At 45.9% G+C, this 20,946-nt stretch overlaps 1 protein-coding gene across 1 annotated transcript in view; it reads right to left on the bottom strand.

Annotated features, from left to right (window-relative positions):
- agbl1 (AGBL carboxypeptidase 1) overlaps positions 1–20,946 on the bottom strand; it is a 223,136-nt gene that overhangs the window by 141,047 nt on the left and 61,143 nt on the right. The window contains exons 11-15 of the mRNA XM_080214182.1: positions 20,270–20,934; positions 16,960–17,037; positions 15,755–15,847; positions 14,930–15,078; positions 1,370–1,457 (exon numbers count right to left, since the gene is read on the bottom strand). Coding sequence (XP_080070308.1) covers positions 1,370–1,457; positions 14,930–15,078; positions 15,755–15,847; positions 16,960–17,037; positions 20,270–20,934 — 1,073 coding nt within the window. The remainder of the gene's footprint in view (positions 1–1,369; positions 1,458–14,929; positions 15,079–15,754; positions 15,848–16,959; positions 17,038–20,269; positions 20,935–20,946) is intronic.

Genomic DNA, 20,946 nt, shown 5'->3' with positions numbered 1-20,946 from the left:
TTGGCCCTGGAAACTTTTAATTTTAACTGCTAAATATTTTCCATTAATTATCTTCCAATTTTTCCCATTCTCACCCCAGGTTCCTCTCTCTTTAAATCAGGGTGGTTCACTTTGAGTCGCAAAGTCTTCCTCAATTGTTATCAGCACTAGTCCAATAATGTGGGCAACATGGTGGCACAGTAGTTAGCACTACTGCCTCACAGTGCCAAGAACTTGGGTTCGATTCCCAGTTTGGTTCACTGACTGTGCAGAGTTTGCACATTCTCTCTGTGTCTGTGTGCGTTTCCATCGATTTCTTCCCACAATCCAAAAGACATGCTGGTTAGGTGCATTGGCCAAGCTAAAAAAATTCTCCCTTTGTGTACCCAAACAGGCGCCGAAGTGTGGCGACTCGGGGATTTTCACAGTAACTTCATTGCAGTGTTAATGGAAGCCTACTTGTGACACTAATAAATAAACTAAATAATCTGGCACTTTTGGGAGAATACTAATTTCTCTTCCTGCGTAAGATACTTGGTAAAAAGTCTGACAACACCAGGTTTTAGTCCTGGTGTTGTCAGACTTTTTACTGTGTTTACGCCAGTCCAACGCCGGCATACCCACATCATAAGATACTTGGTTGCAGTGAAGGCCCAGACAAAAGAACAGCAAACTAAAATAGGATAAAGTTGTGGCTTTCACGTTGGCAGTTATAGCGTCTTCTTTCTGCAATGTTGGGCTGTCTCTGTGATTGTTGCTTACAGTTGCTCCATGCAGTCTTGATAAAAGAATGCTGACAGAATGATCAATTATGAGAAAGCAATGATGCCGCTATATTGGTCACAAGATGTTTACAGAGACCGTGAGGGAAGTCAGTAACACTCGTACACAAAAGACAAGACAAAGAATGAGAGCGGGCAGGTTCAGTTTACAGCCAATGATGAGACAGGCATAATGAACTGGAATGGCCAAGGTTAAAAGTCTGTCATGTGACACAGGTGCCACGATGTGAGCAGGCGGTAATCAGAAGAGGAGTGAGTACTGTCCACACCAGGACCACAGAAGATAAGGGCAAAGTCCATTGAATAACCATAAGGGGAGTGAACAATGCCAACCACAAGAAGAGTGGACAGTGTCTGACAGGAATAGTCATGTTATGTGACCAAACAGGTTTCACCCCCCCCCCAACCCCCGCTCGAAATACTGTTGGGGTCAGGAGTCAAAGTTAATCAGGATAAGACTGTCAAGATCGTCCCTCTAATACCAACCACCACAGATCACAAACCCAGGTACTCATGCTTAGCTGCAGAGGTGACTAATTGTACTTGAGCCTCATGACTTGGTATCTAACCCAAAACATTATGACAGATAAAAGAAGAGGAAAGCATACTTGTAATAGTAGATATCAGAGCCGACACGAACCCAGTGCGCTCTTCCACACAATGCCTCATGGACGGAATACATCACTGGCTGCATTCCTGCAACATAGCACACAGAAATACTTATTTACGCACAAAAAAACAGAAAAATGCGGCAAAATTTCAGCAGGTCTGACTGCACCTGTGGGTACAGAATAGAGCCAATGTTTCAAGTCCAAATGACCCTTCGTCAGAGCATCTGCAGTATTCTGCTCTTATCGAAATATTTATTTAAGCTGTCACAGGGAGTCTACTTAATACCCAGGGTGTTTCATTGTTTAGACAAGGATCAAATATATTCAGAGTTTCTCCAATAGACTAGAACCCTTCGACTACCAATAAATTGAACCTTTATTAATCCAGCTCTATTGTAGAAACCCAAACCCTTTCCAGTCACAGCAATTCAGTTTTCTGAGACATTTGGGTTGGGGTTGGGAATGGGGGTGGGGGGAGAGGGGGTGTAGGGGGGGCAGCGGGGGGACAATTCACCAAGCCTGCTGTGCTGTTTTGGCAGGGCATGTCCGGGAGCCGGGGATTGAGCCGAGGGGAGGGTGGGTGGGTGGGCGGGGTTGGGGGGGGAATGGTTGCACAGCCAGCAATGGGGGATGGCGGGGCTGGCCAGCGATCGAGAGGCTGGCGGCGCGGGGCTACTGCGTATGAACCGATCTCGACACCAACAGATCAGTGCCTGCACGGTGGCCCACTCAGCTGACGGCCTCTCCAGCGGGAATAGACCCCACCCGCTGATTTTTTTGGGAAAACCCACACTGGAGCACTCTGCAGTTCGCAGAGTGGGGGCGATTCATTGTGAAAATCCCACTGAAAAAAAAGTGGGATTTACTCCAATTTTTATGCAAATTTGACACTTAGAATTTTTTCGGGAAAATTGTCCCCATGGTAACTCAATTCCTCCATAGTAATCCTCACAACAAAAGTCCCTTCCACTCTCAGGATGGCACGGTGGCACAATGGTTAGCACTGCTGCCTCACGGTGCCAGGAACTTGGGTTTGATTCCCGGCTTCGGTGACTGTGCAGAGTCTGTATGTTCTCCCCATGTCTGCATGGGCTTCCTCCAGGTGCCTTGGTTTCCTCCCACAGTCCAAAGATGTACAGGTTAGGGGAATTGGCCATGCTAACTTCTCCCTCAGTGTACCTGAACAGGGCACCGCAGTGGCATTGTGGTTAGCACTACTGCCTCACACTGACAGGGACCTGGGTTCAATTCTGACCTCGGGTCACTATTTGTGTGGAGTTTGCATATTCTCCCTGTGTCTGTGTGGGTTTCCTCCTGGTGCCCCAATTTCCTCCCACATTCCAAAGAAGTGCCGGTTGGGTTGATTGGCCATGCTAAATTGTCCCTATTATCAGGGGGATTAGCAAGGTAAATGTGTGGGGTTGTGGGAGGGCCAGGGTGAGATTGTGGTTGGTGCAGACTCGATGGGCCAAATGGCCATCTTCTGCACTGTAATTGTGGGTGGCACGGTAGCACAGTGGTTAGCACTGCTGCTTCACAGCTCCAGGGATCTGGGTTTGATTCCCAGCTTGGGTCACTGTCTGTGTGGAGTTTGCACATTCTCCTCATGTCTGCATGGGTTTCCTCCGGGTGCTCCAGTTTCCTCCCACAGTCCAAAGATGTGCGGGTCAGGTTGATTGGCCATGCTAAAAATTACCCTTTAGAGTCGTGAGATCTGTAGGTTAGAGGGATTAGCGGGTAAATATGTAGGGATATGGGGGTAGGGCCTGGGTGGGATTGTGATCGGTACAGACTCGATGGGCCAAATGGCCTCCTTCTGCACTGTAGGGATTCTATGATTTCAATGATTTCTATGATTCTATGGAACAGGCGCTGGAGTGTGGCAATTATAGGATTTTCACAGTAGCTTCATTGCAGCGTTAATGTAAGCCTACTTGTGTCATTTATAAATAAATTTAAAAACTTAGAAGTACCCTCAGTGACCATGTTGATTGACTTGGAATTCTGAAATGCTATTGTTTCAATAACATTATCAAAGCTAAATTTTCTTCAGTCTTTCTTGGGAATGATCTTTCAGGTCCCTATGAAATGAAAGGGAAATCTGGACTAATAAAAGTTCAGTTTTTTTTAAGTTAAATTTTATTTATTAGTGTCACAAGTAGGCTTATGTTAACACTGCAATGAAGTTATGGTGAAAATCCCCTAGTTACAACACTCCAATGCCTGTTCAGGTACACCGAGGGAGAATTTAGCATGGCCATTGTATCTAACTAGCACGTCTTTCAGACTGTGGGAGGAAACTGGAGGAAACTCAGACATGGGGAGAATGTGCAGACTCTGCACAGACAATTACCGGGAATTGAACCAGGATTCCTGGCGCTGGGATGCAGCAGTGCTAACCATTGTGTAGTGGCCAGGAACCGAACCAGGTCCCTTTCACTGTGGGGTAGCAGTGTTAACAACTGTGCCACCACGCTGCCCTAATTGAGTTAATTAGGGTGGCACTAAGGATCCTAGTCAATTGGAGAAATTCCAAATAATATTTTATCCTCCTCTAATCAGTGATCATTTTTTAAACCCCCAATTCACCTTAAAGCAGAGAGAACAATGTGAAACTGCAGATTTATCATTAAATGAAGGATGAGAGTCCCGGACCTTTGATTTACGTCAATATCTGAAAGATATAATGCGCCTTCAAGCCCCTGACTGGTATAAGCACAACAGATGTCTTCATGAAAGTCAATATTAAGAGTTCCTATTTCATGTCTCTGAGTCAATGCTTCTGCCAATATCACAGAGTCGCTTATTGTGAAATTGTATTATTGCTGTAACATCAAATTTCATGGAGAATCTCAAAATCGCAACAGTCTATTTCTGTTCAGAGATGCCACACTAATTGTCACCCATATTAATACAACCACGTCACAGTCTGTGCAACCCACTTAAGCGTCAATGATTTGGTATTAAATCGGTTTTAACGTTGAGACAATAGGAGTTGTCCGCAACAGTTGAACTAGCATACATATAAATTCACCACAGCAACCAAATCCCCTCAAGCAGCTGAATCATGAAACTGCCGTGAAACCAGGCTCAGTGTGAAGCATAGAAACATGAAATGTCTAAAACCATATTAAACTGCAACACGCTGCAGACAGATCAATACCGTGTTTTATTTATGGGTAAGTGCATGCGTCGTATTGAGTGTCTCAGCGTTACAGCGTATAAATATTTATCATCGTAACTCAACTGGAGGTTCAAAGAAAGTATATTACTTGCAAGTACATGAATAAAAAGAATGTACGCCTCACACAACATATCTACAGCAGCAAGACTATGCAAAAAATAAACTGCACCTGACATGTAGCTAAAACCACAGTATATAGAGCCACGGGATGCAAAGCTTCAGTACCCAGGCTATCAACTGGAGCCAAGACTCATCTGTTCAATGAGCTTTTTACTCATTTCAATATGTATCTATTGAATTAAGCACAGTTATTTTTGGTATTCATTCGTAGGACATGGGCATCGCTTGCTGGCCAGAATTTATTGCCCAACCCTTGAGAAGGTGTGGACGAGCTGCCTTCTTGACATGCTGATACAACTGAGTGGCTCACTCGGTCATTTCAGAGGGCAGTTGAATCAAACACTTTGCAGTGGTTCTGGAGTCACATGTAGGCCAGACCAGGTATGGAGGACAGATTTCTTTCCCTAAAGGATATCAGTGAATCAGATGGATTTTTCTGACAATCAACAATGGCTTCATGGTCATCAGTAGATTCTTAATTCCAGATTTTTTTATTGAATTCAAACTCCACCATCCGCTGTGGCAGGATTCGAACCCAGGTCCCCAGAACATGAGCTGAGTTTCTGGATTAATAATTTAGCAATAATACCACTAGGCTATTGATGAGAAATAGACTGCAGAATGAATGTTTGAGGGCAAAACACCCTCAGAAGCCAAGTCTTCTGGTTGTCGTTGTATTGGGAGCAGAGTACAATTCTTCACTAAAGAGTACAGCCTAAGTAGTGTGGAGTGAAATTATAAAGATTCAGCAATACCAGCTCATTGTCCCAAAGTAGATGACATACTTATTCTAACCAATGCAAGATTAGTGTAAACATAAGAGCTTACTGGATAGTCTGGTCAGAACTCCTTTACTGCTCCCCAATCTGATTCAGTAACACCTTCAATTACATTAATATAGAAAAACGTCCCAGAGAGCTCAAGAGAATACTTGGCACATCGTAACTTTCAAGGCTATGTGCCAAGTGCTTGCAAGTGGGATTAGGTTGGGAGGTCAAGACCTTCCATGTGTTAGTCTGGACTCGATGGGGCGAAGGGCCTCTTCTGCACTGTAGTATTCTGTGAACTCAGACTTTACAAAATGTTCATTTTCTATCACTTCAGTGTGTTGTTTACCATATCACAATATTCCTCGTACCGTGCCAAGTATCGATCGCCAAGAACCATACCAGCACAATGTCCCTTAAAGTTCTGTGTTCGCATTCTCATTGATCTCTTGGGCACATTGGTAGAGCTAGTCCTCTCTCGCAATCTTTATTCTGGTGGAAATGCCAGCGTTGGACTGGAGTGGGCACAGTAAAAAGTCTCACCCACCACGGAAATTGGAACGGGCGAGAGGCGGATGAGGGGGAGGTCCGTTGACCTTGGTTGCGCATTTGATATCATCACACGCATTTTAATGTCCTTCCTGGTCTAAAGCACACCCAAAAATACAACATAAAATTCTGCCCTATAAGCATAAATAAAATGCCAACAAATTCAGAGGTCCAATCTCATAGGGTGGGTTTTTCCGGTCGCGCTTGCCCCAAAACTGGAAAATCCCACCCGTGGTCAACGGACATTTGAAAGGTTCACCCCCGCACCCCCCCCCCGGCCATCTGCTATGATTCCTGTGGTGGACAGGACGGGAAGATTCATCCCCCATAGCGTGCATAAATGCATGGTCTTTCCATGAGCATTGACACACAGCTGGCAATGAGTGTAGAGTCTCCACTCAGCCTGCTGGGTCAATGCTGGCCCTCTGCAAGAGCAACCCTATTAGTTCCACTCCCCACCCTTCTACTGTAGCCTAGCAATGTTATATTTTTGCTCTTCAGGTGCTCATCCAACCTACAGAGAACCACAATTATGTTTCGCACCACAACAGTCTGAAAGAAATGCATTCCAAATCCAAACTGATCTGGTGGCATTGCGGCACAGTGGTTAGCACAGCTGCCTCACAGTGCCAGGGACCCAGGTTCAATCCAGCCTTGGGTGACTGTGTGGAGTTTGCATATTCTCCCCGTGTCTGTGTAGGTTTCCTCCAGGTACTCCGGTACCTTTTCACATGCCAAAGATGTACAAGTTAGCTGGTTTGCCATGGTTACGGGGATAGGGCCTGGATGGAATTGTGGTCAGTGCAGGCTGAATGGGCCAAATGGCCTCCTTCAGTACTGCAGGGATTCTATGTTACACTTTGCCATTGCTTCTTTTGCCAAGTAACTTCAATCTGGACCCTCTGGTTTTCGAGTTTCCCAGCCAACCCGAGTGAGCAAGAGCTCGGAGCTCGAGCCTCTGAATACAGGCTTGTCACCCAGAAGGGGATCTTTGTCTGATGGGAGCAGGCTGGACCCTCCATCACACCTGCTACGTACTCCTGCTAGGGTGTCACAAGTCAGGTCTTTCTGTGCTAAAGGGTTCTTCATAATGCTAACAGCCTGGGAACACAATCTGCTAAATTCAAAAGCAGGAGAAGAGAGGGACTGCCTGATAGACAGAAGAGGAGAAGAAGGTAAGCAGCTGATTCACCACGCCTGGGTGACAATACAACTGTCTGGCAACAAAAGGGTTTTAGTGAAAGGACTTTACAGTTTTATCTTGTCTGATAACTGCAGCAATCAAGGACAGCTTGGTTAGCAGGCATTCTTTAGATTGGCTTCAATCTCCTCAGCTGCTCGCTGGCTTCTCTCGGCTGCTCCATCATTAGGCCACCCTCCAGCTGGGCAACACACAGCAGCCAACCAGTAGCTGCAGGCCTTGGATGAGCTCTGCTGAATCACACCTAACCCAAGCGAGAGGGTCAGGGTTTGAACTTGCTGAAGGTTCACTGTCCGATGACTGCGGTAGGTGCATAGTCAAGAGGGCGCCTCTCCAGTTAGGATATCTGATTGGTGTCGGGAGCCAGCATGTACACTTGGCTCTTCAAACACCACTGCTGAATGTTCCTGACTCTCCGAGCAAGGCTGGCTTTCACTCAGTGTTGGCAAGTTCCTTTGCGAGGCTGAGATAGGAGGTTGTAGTTTCAAACAGACAAGCAGCAGTGTTGGAAGGGTTAGGGCTCACAGAGCAGTGGTAACCATGTCCACCAGCCAAAAATTAGGGGCAACCGCGCTTCACCTGTCATGAACTCCCTGATGTGGAGGTGCCGGCATTGGACTGGGGTAAACACAGTAAGAAGTCTCACAACAACACTCTAACCTGGTGTTGTGAGACTTCTTAATGAACTCCCTGACCAGACTTGATGTTGACAGGTGGATATTGACTGTAGTTGTGTCTTCTTTGACTGGCAAGATAAGAGGGTGGCACTAACTAGAAGCCAATCTGTTGGCAGGATGCTCTACAGCCATGGCTGAGAGTAAATCGAAAGACACTAGAGGGTCAGAGGCTAAATAACCTCATATCAATAGCATTAAAAAAAACATAAAACACTTCATGATGGGGCACAACAATGGCACAGTGGTTAGCATTGCTGCCACACAGCACCAGGGGCCCGGATTCGATTCCTGGCTTGATTCACTGTTTGTGCAGAGTCTGCACATTCTCCCCATGTCGACATGGGTTTCCTCCGGGTGCTACAGTTTCTTCCCACAGTCTGAAAGATGTGCTAATCAGGTGCATTGGGCCGTGCTAAATTCTCCCTCAGTGTACCCGAACAGGTGCCGGAGTGTGGCGACTCGAGGATTTTCGCAGTAACTTCATTGCAGTGTTAATGTAAGTCTATTTGTGACTAATAAATTAACTTTAACAATTAATTGCAAACAGTTGTGACAACTAGGGGATATTCACAGTAACTTCACTGCGGCGTTAATGTAAGTGACACTGATTAATAAACTTTAAACTTTTAGTCAGTGTAACTTTAGAAAGGTTACATATATAAGTATTACTCACACCTCCCAGTTTTACGTTTGGAGGGACCTGCAGTTTCAGGCTATAATGAGGCAGAGGTGTGGTTGATGAGTTTATTTATTTATTACTCACAAGTAGGCTTAGATTCACACTGCAATGAAGTTACTGTGAAACTCTCCTAGTCACCACACTCCGGTGCCTGTTCGGGTACACTGAGGGAGGGCTCAGCACGCTGCACACATCAGGCACATTGCAGACCCCAGACTTCCACACCAGACGGAGGGGATCAGTTTTTGATGAGCCAGTGCCAGCCTTAATAATCCGTAAATAAGGAATGAATGAAGGGGGATGGTGAAACTGGGAGCCAAGAATCCCAGGGGGTAACCAATGAACTGAAACCAAAATGGTGAATAAGAATGCAGCACACCTCCGCTTTTGAGTGGAAATTTCCCAACAACTGGGCGGACTTTCCAATGAGAAATATTAAAGGAGATTAAAAATTAGACGAGATGAAAGCATTTCTTTCCTTACATCTCCGTGGGCAGCGAGAAGCGGATAATTAGAATGGTTTCAAGCTGGAGAAAGGAGAGATTCAGGCACTGAATGGAATAAGGAATGAGTCTGAGAGATTCTAAAACTCTAAGTGAAATGTCACTTGTTATGGATTCTGCCACGGCTGTCAGTCACACCCCTACGCTTCCTTTTAAAATGGAAATGTCCCGTTTCAGTTAATTCACCAGGGGAGTAAATTCTTTTGATCTGGGCTGGATCTTCCGTTTCTTAATACTTTCATCTCGTCAAAGGGATTAATGAAAGGGGAAAGCATTGTTCAATCAGTAAAATGCTTTATTCCAATTCGGGGTAAGGCACTCAGGCAAAGCTGGAAAAAGGAGTTAGAGATAATCAGAAAGACCACCATTTTAAAGGCAGCGGCCAAAGTTTTCCCGCTGTTCTTGCCTGCAGGATTTTCCGGTCCCGCCAATAACGACCCTCCCCCCAATGGCGATCCACACCATGGGTCCCCAGCAGCAGAGCACACAAACGGTGGGAAAACCCATTGACTGTGGCAGGGCTGGGAGATCCAACCAGCGGTGAATGGAGGGCTGCCTCCACCACAGTGGGCGGGGGTGGGGTGGGGGCAGAAAATCCCACCATTGACTCAATATATTCAAGCTTAATGGTTGCTGGAAGCAGATTCAATAGTAATAACTTCCAAAAGAGAATTGGATAAATTTAGGTGACACAGTGGTTAGCAGGTTTGATTCTGGCCTTGGTCTGTGTGAAGTCTATGCATTTTCTCTCTCTGTCCGTGTGGGTTTCCTCCCACACTCCAAAGGCGTGCAGATTAGGTGGATTGGCCATGCTAAATTGCCCCCTTGGTGTCCCAAGATGTGTAGGTTAGGTGGATTAGCCATGGTAAATGCGCTATATTAGTTTAAACTTTATTTATTAGTGTCTCAAGTAGGCTTACATTAACACTGCAATGAAGTTACTGTGAAAATCCTCGAGTCGCGACTCCAGTGTCTGTTTGGATACACTGAGGGAGAATTTAGCATGAACAATGCACCTAACCAGCACATCTTTTGAACTGTGTGAGGAAACCAGAGCACCCAGAGGAAATCCATGCAGACACAGGAGAAGGTACAGGCATTGTATAGACAGTGAACGAAACTGGGAATTGAATTCGGGTCCCTGGTGCAGTGTGGCAGCAGTGCTAACCATATGCTTACTGGGAGAGGGGCGAGGGTAAGGGGTGGGCCTGAGTGTGATGCCATTTCAGAAAGTCAGTGCAGTCTCGATGGGCTGAATGGCCCTCCTCCTGCACTGTAAGGATTCTGTCATTCCATGAAATATTGGAAGGAGAAGACTTTGCACTGTTACTAGGAAAGGAACTAATTGAATAGCTCTATAAAAGCACAAGCGCAAAGGGTCAAATGGTATCCTCCGCTGCTGTATGATTACACAATTACACCGATTCTATAAATAGCTCACAGAGCAGGCAACATGCCAATGTCAGAATAGAGCGCTCACTACATTAAAATCTACATGACTTTGGACAGAAGCATTTAAAAACTTGCTTCAGCCAGTTGCACCTCTAAGCAAGGTTTACTGTTTCAGCAGCAATGCTAACCATATCAAGGAGCAGACACAACAATTCCGGGAGAAGTCTATACCGAGATAGATTTTCTTTCTGCCAAAATCTCAAATGAGACGTTAATCAAGTCAGAAGTGGCATGGCAGTTCAAACTAGCTACTTGAAGAGTCTGCTGATTAACATATTGCGGAATCGGCAAATCTAATTAGTCTGATTATACAGCCATTGAAGAAATATTTTCAAAAAGGTGGTGACACCTGGATAATCTCACTCCACCTTAAAACGTACAACAGTTGACTCAAAAGTAGTAGCTATAACCTGACATTTTCCTACTCGTATCAACTTGCAGTTCTGATAGTTCAGCTTTTGTCCTGTGCGAAAATCTATGGTCTACCGCAATAGTACTGAAGACCTGCGCTCCAGAACAAGGGAGGCACGATGGCACAGTGGTTGGCACTGCTGCCTCACAGTACCAGGAACCCTGGTTCAATTCCAGCCTCGGGTCACTGTCTGTATGGAGTTTGCACATTCTCCCCATGTCTGTGTGGGTTTCTTCCAGGTGCTCCACTTTTCCCCCACAGTCCAAAGATGTGCAGGTTAGGTTGATTGGCCATGCTAAACTGACCCTTGCTGTCAGTGGGGTAAATATGTGGGGTTATGGGATTAGGGCCTGAGTGGGATTGTGGTCGGTGCAGACTCAATGGACCGAGTGGCCTCCTTCTGCAATGTCGGGATTCGGTGAGGACATCATCCGTGTACAACTATACAGCAAGAAGGTGCAAACGAAAGACAGTCAGTCACCCTGGTTCGTAGGAAATGTATTCTGAAATGGATATTTTAATTCAGTGCAGACTGACTTGTGATAAAGGATATGAGCTTGGTCTCTTCAACAGCACCTTCTAAACCCCTGACCTCCACAACCAACATGACCACGGGCAGCCAGAGTATGGGAACTCTTTTGTCCCTGTTTTAACCAACACTGCAATGAGCATCAGCAAGCAAGTTATTGCAAAGAAAATCATACAATCCCTACAGTACTGAAGGAGGCCATTCGATCTGTCAAGTCTGTACTGACCACAATCCCAGCCGGGCTCTACTCCCATAACCCCACACATTTACCCTGTTGGATTGCATTGTCGATGACTTCTTCCATCACTTCTGATGGTGGGATGGTAATTGGCCAATTTGGATTTGTCCTGTTTTTCATATCTAGGACATTCCTGGATCATTTCCCACATTGCTGAGTGGATGCCAGTTTTGCAGCTGTGATGGAACAGCTTGGCTAGGGGCATGGCATGTCTTCATAGAATCCCTACGGTACAGAAGGAGGCCATTTGGCCCATTGAGTCTGCACTGACCACAATCCCACCCAGGCTCTATTCCCGTTACCCCACATGTTTACCCCACTGATGCTCTGACACTAGGATCAATTTAGCATGGCCAATCAAAACACACACTTTTGGATTGTGGGAAGAAACTGGAGCACGCAGAGGAAACCCACACAAACATGGGGAGAATGTACAAACTCCAAACAGACAGTGGCTCAAGGCTGGAATTGAACCCAGGTCCCTGGCACTGTGAGGCAGCATGGCTAATCACTGTGCTGCCCTTGTCCTCAGTACTATTGCTGGAATATTGTCAGCGCCCATAGACTTTGCAATATCTGGTCTTTAGCAATTTCTTAACATCATGTGGAGTGAATTGAATTGGCTGAAGACTGACATCTGTGATGCTGGGGACCTCCAGTGGAGGCCAAGATGGATCGTCCACTTGGGGCTGAATTTGTTGCCGATGTTTCAGCCTCACCTTTTGCACTGATGTGCTGGGCTCCCCCAGCATTGGGAATGGGTATATTTGTGGAGCCTCCCTCTCCAGGAAATTGTCCACCACTATTCATGACTGGATGTTGCAGGACTGCAGAGCTGAGATCTGATCTGTTGGTTGTGGGGTCTTTTCACTCTGTCTATTGCATGCTGCTTACGCTGTTTCACAGGTAATCCCGTGTTGTAGCTTCCCCAGGGTGACACCTCTTTTTTTAATAAACATTGAAACATAGAAAATTGGGGCAGGAGTAGGCCATTCAGCCCTTCAAATCTGTTCCAGCATTCAACATGATCATGGTTGATCTTCTATCTCAAAACCATATTCCAGCACTCTCCCCATATCCCTCAACATCCTCACAATGCCCCATGCTCTGGCATGCCCTCCTGCACTTTTAATTGAATCGGAGTTGATTTGCTATCTTAGTGGGCAGTAGTGGTAGAGTGGGCAATGTGACACACCGTAGGTTTGAGCACCATTCTGCTGCTCCTGATGGCACACAGTGCCTCATGGTTGCCCAATCTTGGGTTGAACAAAAAACAAAGAAAATTACAGCACTGGAACAGGCCTTTCAGCCTCCAAGCCTGCACTGACCATGCTGCCTGACTGAACTAAAACCCCCTACCCTTCCAGGGATGATATCTCTCTATTCCCATCCTATTCATGTGTTTGTCAAGATGCACCTTAAAAATGGCTGGATCTGTTCAAAGTCTATCCCATTTAGCATGGTGGTAGTGCCCCGCAATGCAACAGAGGGGGTCCTCTATGAGAATTTGGAACATTATACCCACAAGGACAATTCTTATCATCACTCCTACCAATACTGTGACTGACGGATGCATTTTTGGAATGCAAACTGGTGAGGATGAGGTTGAGTAAGTTTTTTTCTCTTGTTAGCTCCATCATCACTGAACAGACTCAGTCAAGCAGCTATGTCCTTTCAATCTCAGTAACGCCAGGTTAAAGTCCAACAGGTTTATTTGGGAGTTCCCCCACTCACCTGACAAAGGGACAGCATTCCAAATGCTAGTGACATTTACTCCCAAATAAACCTGTTGGGCTTTAACCTGGAGTTGTGAGATTTCTCACTGTGTTTACCCCAGTCCAACGCCGGCATCTCCACATCATGACTTTCAGTCTTTGACAGTTTGGTGTGCGGTGGTGCTATCAAGCCACTTTCAATGTTGGGCATTGAAGTACAGATTACACTCAGCGTTCTTGCTGCCCTCAATGCTCCCTTCGAGTGGTGTTCAGCTTTGAGCAGCACTGATTCATCAGCAGAGGATGGGGGGGGTGGGTGCGATACCTGGCAATCAGTAAGAGGTTTCTTTGCGCAGGGTTGACCTGATGACCAGAATCATCAATTTATTTGGTAGTAAACACCACTAGCTTTTGGAGCGCTGCTCCTTCATCGGGTGAGTGGGGAGTTCACCTGACGCAGGAACAGCGCTCCGAAAGCTAGTAGCGTTTACCACCAAACAAACCATTTGGATTTTAACCTGGTGTTGTGAGACTTCTTACTGTGTTTACACCAATCCAACGCCAGCATCTCCACATCAGAGTCATCAACCCAGCCTCAGCCACTCTCCGTTGTGATGCCTAGGTCAATGCCAGGTGTCTGTCCAATCTTATTGTTACAATAGTCCAAAGATATGTAGGTTAGATGGATTGGCCATGCTAAATTGCCCCTTAATATCAGGAGATTAGCAGGGTAAATATGTGGGGTTATGAGGGTAGGGCCTGAGTTGGATTGTGGTTGGTGATTTGCCAAATGGTCTCCTTCTACATTGTAGGGATTCTATGATTCTATGAACTGAGAGGCATGTTAGGAAATTTCTGAGTTAAACACAATGCTGTGGGTCTGAATCACATCCAGGCGCAATCAATTGTTGAACTAAATGGGTTTTTGATAACGTTAGATTTCATGGTCATCACAATTCCAGATTTGTATTGATTGAATTCAAATCCCACGGTGGGATTTGAACCCCAGCCTCTGATGCCTCTGGATTAATTGTCCAATGACAATACCACAATACCACCATTTACCCCCCGTTTTGGGATGTGGAGCTTTGTAACACTTGTTGCCAATTATCAAGTTATAACCGAATCGTAACCTGCAAGCTTCAATGGTTTGACACAGCTGCCTCACTGCGCCAGGAACCCGGGTTCAGTTCCTGGTTTGGGTCACTGTCTGTGTGGAGTTTGCATGTTCTCCCCGTGTCTGTGTGGGTTTCCTCCGGATTCTCCAGTCTCCTCCCACAGTCTGAAAGATGTGCTGGTTAGGTGCATTGGCTATGCAAAATTCTCCTTCAGTGTGCCTGAACAATGTCAGAGTGGGGCGACTAGGGGATTTTCAGAGTAACTTCATTGCAGTGTTAATGTAGGCCCGCCTGTGACACTAACAAATAAACTTAAACTTGCCACATGCGGCAAAAACGAGTGACCGTACACATAGAAATTGAACGGGCCCGAGAGGCCAAATTCCACTGATTTGAGCATCTTTGCTTCCTACCATAGTTGAATTGGCTGTTTGTCTTCTCACAGTTAATAATGTTCAATCGATAGGGGATCCCAGCTTTCATGCCACTGAGTTTAAAGTAGAACCATTGGTGCTGAAGGTCCGTGTTGACATCGGCATTCAAAATCAAATCATATTCATATCTGGAGAAGAGTAAGAACAAAGAAAATTACAGCACAGGAACAGGCCCTTCGGCCCTCCAAGCCTGCACCGACTATGTTGCCCAATTGAAGTAAAACTCCATTCCCTTCCGGGAACCACATCCCTCTATTCCCATCCTATTCATGTATTTGTGCAGACGCCCCTTAAAACTCACTATTGTACCTCCCCCAGCAACGAGTTCCAGGCACTCACAACCCACTGTGTAAAAAAACTTGCCTCGTACATCTCCTTTAAACCTGTGCCCCGAGCAATTGACTCTTCCACCCTGGGGAAAAGCTTCTGACTATCCACTCTGTCCATGCCCCTCATAATCTTGTAGAATTCTATCAGGTCACGCCCTCAACCTCTGCCGTTCCAGTGAGAACAAACGTCTCCTCATAGCTAACGCCCTCCATAACAGGTAGCATCCTGGTAAATCTTTTCTGTACCCTCTCCAAAGCCTCCACATCCTTCTGGTAGTGTGGCAAACCGAATTGAACACTGTATTCCAAGTGCGGCCTAACTAAGGTTCTATAAAGCTGCAACATGACTTGCCAATTTTTAAACTCAATGCCCCGACCGATGAAGGCAAGCATGCCGTATGCCTTCTTGACTACCTTCTCCACTTGGTGGAGAAGGTAGTCAAGAACACAACATGGTGTCCTGCTTTACACTTACTTGCGAATTTGAATAGCTTTCCGAAGATTGCCTGACTCAAAGTTTGAGTTGAACTTGAGGGAAACATCATCTGCTGATGTCACCAATGAAGGGCTGCAAGAAAAAAATAACATTTACTGGAATAATACTTGAACCCAATTTTAAAATCAATAGGACGCACCCAAGCAGATATCATCATTTAAAAAATGAGTAGATGTCAGACTCAGGTAGAAATTTCACATCCTGGTTCATCAACTATTGTGGAAGAAATGGAGATTTTAAAGAATTTCAGTTGAAACAAAAGGTGTTCATTTCACTGCAAATATTTCCCACATCTCTGCTAGTTTCCATTTTTTTTATTCATACTTTCATGAAATGTGGGTGTTGCTGGCAAGGCCAGCGTTTATTGCCCATTCCTAAGTGCCCTTGGACTGAGTGGCTTGCTTAGACCACTTCAGAGGGGCATTTTAGAGTCAGCCACATTGCTATGGCTCTGGAGGCACATGTAGGCCAGACCCAGGTGGGGACAGCAGATTTCCTTCCCTAAAGAACATTAGTGAACCAGGTGGGTTTATATGACAATTGGCGATAGTTTCACAGTCATTATTACTAGTGACTAGTTTTCAATGACAGATTTTTATGAATTGAATTAATATTTTACCAGAGCTGCCACGGTGGGATTTGAACCCGTGCAAACTCCACCACACCACCCACCCCCACTTTCTGCTAGCCCCCCGTCCCCAGACCACCCTCCACCCCATAGATGTTCACCCAAATTCATGTTATCAGAATTAAAGGCAATCCGCTGCAGGGTCCCAAGGCATCCTTTGTGGTGCTCACTCTGACGAGAAGCCAATTTTATAGCATTTACTGAACATCAAATGATAAAAGGAGGCTGATTTGCATTACTTGCCCCACAGAGGACACCACTGAAGCCAGGTAGATGTGAGGGGTGAGGGGTGATGATGTTTGGCAGGGGTGGGGGGGGTCACTGGGAGCCTTATGGGTTCATACAAATACACAAAAGAGACTTGAGAAATTTGGAGCTATTTTCATCAGAGGACGGTTCAGCGGATGGCAATCCATTTCTGTTGGTCCATCTCATGCTCTTGTCCGGAGCATTGCATCAGCGAAATGCTCAAATGCGCCAGACTCAAAGTTTTGAGAACCATTTTCTGGGATTTAAATGAAGTTTTGTGCGTGCGTTCTGAAACGGGCTGACTCACCTTTCAATATCAAAAACAACCTTGTTCAGAAGATCCCCAGGGTTGACTAAACGTTGGATGTCTTCAAATATTTTATCCCTGAAACCAACGATAGATACTAAGTTTGAAAATCACCTCAGCACGAGCCATTAAAAACTTGCTTTTATGAACTCACAGCCAGGAATTCAAGATCGGGTGTTCAAAAACTGGGGGAAGGCTATTCCTGTAATTATCAACCAGTCAGTTTAACATCAATGGTTGAAAAGCTTTTTAAAATAATGGTCCAGGAGAAAGTTAACAGACAAGCATGGAATTATAAAGAAAAGGCAGCATAGATTTCAATCAGAGAATCCTCACAGTGCAGCTGAGGCCATTCGGTCCATCAAGTCTGCATTAACTCTCTAATAGAGTATCTTACCAGGTCCTCTCACCTGCCCTATCCATGATGTGGAGATGCCAATGTTGAAACTGGGACAGGCACAATAAGAAATCTCACAACACCAGGTTAAAGTCCAACAGGTTTATTTGGAATCACAAGCTTTCGGAATGCTACTCCTTCACCAGATGCTCACCTGATGAAGGAGCATTGCTCCAAAAGCTCCTGCTGCCATCAGACTTCTGAATGGACCTACCCTGTATTAAGTTGATCTTTCTCTACACCCTAGCTATGTCGGTAGCACTACATTTTGCACTCTCTCATTTCCTTCTCTAAGAATGGTATGTTTTGCCTGTATAGCGTGCAAGAAACAATACTTTTCACTGTATGTTAATAGGTGTGACAGTAATAAATCAAATCAAATCAAAATCAAACCAGCTCCAGGAACCACAGCTTGGGTGACAGTCTGTGTGGAGTTTGCACGTTCTCCCCGTGTCTGCGTGGGTTTTCTCCGGGTGCTCCAATATCCTCCCACAGTCCAAAGATGTGTGGATTAGGTTGATTGGCCATGATAAATTGTTCCAGGATGCATGGGTTCGAGGGATTAGCGGGGTAAATACATGGGGCTACGGGGATAGAGACTGGGTGGGATTGTTGTCGGTGCAGACTTGATGGGCCGAATGGCCTCCTTTTGCACTGTAGGGACTCTGTGGTTTGGACCTGAGGATGCAAGCGCAAGTTTGAAATTTTGCAGATGACAAAGCCAAAATTGTGGTTTGACCAAAACAAACATAAGACTTCAAGAGGAAATGGAAGAGGCCCATCTTCTGCACAAGTCATTGTTAAATTAACCTGACGATACATTTACTGAATTAACAAAGCAGAAATTCACTCAGTCTGTTCCATTGACTGGCTACTCTCCTGGGTAATAGATAATCACGAGGAGATCCAATTTCAGACTCAATCTGGTGTGCCCGATTTCCAGCAGCAGTGAGTCCCTTCTACTATGTAAAAGTGCATAGACACTGGAGAAGATGGATATCGCTGGGGCAAACAGACCCAGCAGGAGCTTGGCCAAACTTGTTGGTGGGACCTTCCTGTTTGTGGGAGGGTTACCAGGGACTGGAGTGGGGGGGGGGGGGGTGGGGAAATGGTGAATATGAGCCAATCACGGACTGCTGCTGTCAGAGAAATGAGCCAATCCAAACGTGTATACGTGGCAGGACAGGAAGCAGAGACCTCATTAAGAAAGTCATTCATTAAAAACTCAAGGCCATTTTTGCAACCGGACATAGAAAAGGGCTAGCTGGTCAGTTATCTGAACACAGAATGGACAAGGATGAATTGGCCACCCAATCCAGTCAGTTTCTCAAGTAAACCAAGTAACAAAAGCAAGAGCTGAGCAGTCATTGATACAGGTATTATCGAACTGTCTGTGATAGAAATCAAACAATAAAGTGCAGCTGTTTTGGGCAAACTCCGGAGTTTTGGGTCATTGATATGCAGAGTGAACCTCCGAACCCAGGTGGGAGGAACAGCTGACAATATAAATGCAAGTCTTTCTTTCCTGTTCCATCCCCACTTGCTCTTGGTGGCTGGTGCCACATAATACCAGCCACACCGCTGCCCTCAAACTGACCTGCCAATTCCCTGTTCGTGGTGTCGTCACTTCAGTTCAGCCCACGTGTCATCGGGAACAGCTATGTGCACAGTAAAGGCAACAAACACTGACAACATCCCCGAAAAGCTGCTGGAGACTTGTGCTCCAGAACATCTATCAATCAGATGCAGTGCAGGAACATGACGAGGTTGCTTTGGCAACTCTCCTAAATCCCACAAGCTGTACTGTTCTGAAGGGCGAGGTTAGTGGATGCACAGAAAATTTTTTCCTCCAAATCAGGATGGCATGATGGCACAGTGGTTCGCACTGCTGCCTCACAGTGCCAGAGACTCGGGTTCAATTTCCAGATTGGGTCACTGTGCGGTGTCTGCACGTCCTCCCCGTGTCTGCATGGGTTTCCTCCAGGTTCTCTGGTTTCCTCCCGCTGTCCGAAATCAGTGCAGATTAGATGCATTGGCCATGCTAAATTCTCCTTCAGTTTACCAGAATAGGTGCTGAAGTGTGGCAACCCAGGGATTTTCACAGTAACTTCTCTGTAGTGTTAATGTAGGTCTGCTTGTGACACTAATAAATAAAATTTAAAGCTTTACAGGATATCCTGGCGTGCAGGTACCTCGTCATTCCTTCATTGTCAAAGTCCTGGAACCACCCTCCTCACTGGATGGGTTGATGTTCAGTGAGGTGTCTGCACCTGATGTATCACCACCCACCCCACTCGCCTCAACCGTCTGCTCCTCCTCTGATTGTCTGCCTCCTCTAACGTCCTGTCTGCGCAAATTGGAATTTCTGTTACTGAAACGAATCCAGTACATGATCTGCTGGATGGAGAAGCAATGGGAATGAGTGGGCTGCACCCCTAGGGACAGAGGGGGTCACTCGGTGTCACTCCTAATGGACTGTCTGTGAGTAGTTACTGCAGCTCAGCCGTGGCGGGGACTAGATTGAATGACACTCAAGGGTCAAAGGATTGAATAAACTCATATCAACAGCATTTAAAGAGCAAAAGAAACATAAAACACTTTATGATGGGGTGGCACAGTGGTTAGCGCTGCTGCTTCACAGCACCAGGGACCCGGGTTCAATTCCTGGCTTGGGTCACTATCTGTGCGGACTCTGCACATTCTCTCCATGTCTGCATGGGTTCCTTTGGGTTTCCCCTCATAGTCTGAAAGATGTGCTGGTTAGGTGCATTGGCCATGCCGGATACTCCCTCAGTGTACCCGAACAGGTGGTGGAGTGTGGCGACTAGGGGATTTTCACAGTAACTTAATTGCAGTGTTAATGTAAGCCTTACTTGTGATACTAATAAATAAACTTTAATATTAAGTCCTTACCTCTGATGTCCACACCACTGCCCAGTCATTGGCTCCTGACAGAGCAGGGCAGCGTGACCCCAGTAATCTGGGAATGCCAGTGTTTGATAATCGGTGACTGATTGTGTTTTCTCTGCCATAATGGTATAAACGTATGGATCATGGAATGGAATCATTTCCCTGCGCATTTCAGAAAGCTTCCTCTCAGTATCCTGAGGTCTATAATCCCTCCCGATGGTCCAGCTTTGACTCAGGAATCCAATGCTTTTGTCACCAGCCACACTTTCTCCTCGGATATTCCACACCTCTTGGAAGTGTGTGCTTAATTTTGGCGAATCTTCGCCGGACCTCGGCCTATTCCTATTCGCTTTCTTAATTTGGTGTTTTGAAGGGTTCAAAGTGCACCCACAACTTGGGCGTACAAGATGTTGGCTTGAACTTTGGACAGGAGCACAGCCACTCTTTATCAATAGTTTGGACCCACTTTCTTCTTCACTGTCGGACCAACCAAAAGCCACTTGACGGGTTCCTCTGGACCCGAGCGGGTTGTGTGGCACTGGGGAAACTTCTTCAATGACATCTTCTCGCCACTCCCTGAACGTCTTGTGTCTCTGAGGTCCTAGGGTTGCGAAGAAGGTTGGAAATGGTACACTCTCCTGGCCGCTATTCTGTTCATCCACCAGCCGCTGGGGGAAACA

The sequence above is a fragment of the Carcharhinus amblyrhynchos genome, chromosome 28 (assembly GCF_965287045.1).
Source record: "Carcharhinus amblyrhynchos chromosome 28, sCarAmb.v2.hapA, whole genome shotgun sequence".
In the NCBI taxonomy this organism is placed as follows: Eukaryota; Metazoa; Chordata; class Chondrichthyes; order Carcharhiniformes; family Carcharhinidae; genus Carcharhinus; species Carcharhinus amblyrhynchos.
This window is presented reverse-complemented; position numbering and strand designations above follow the sequence as displayed.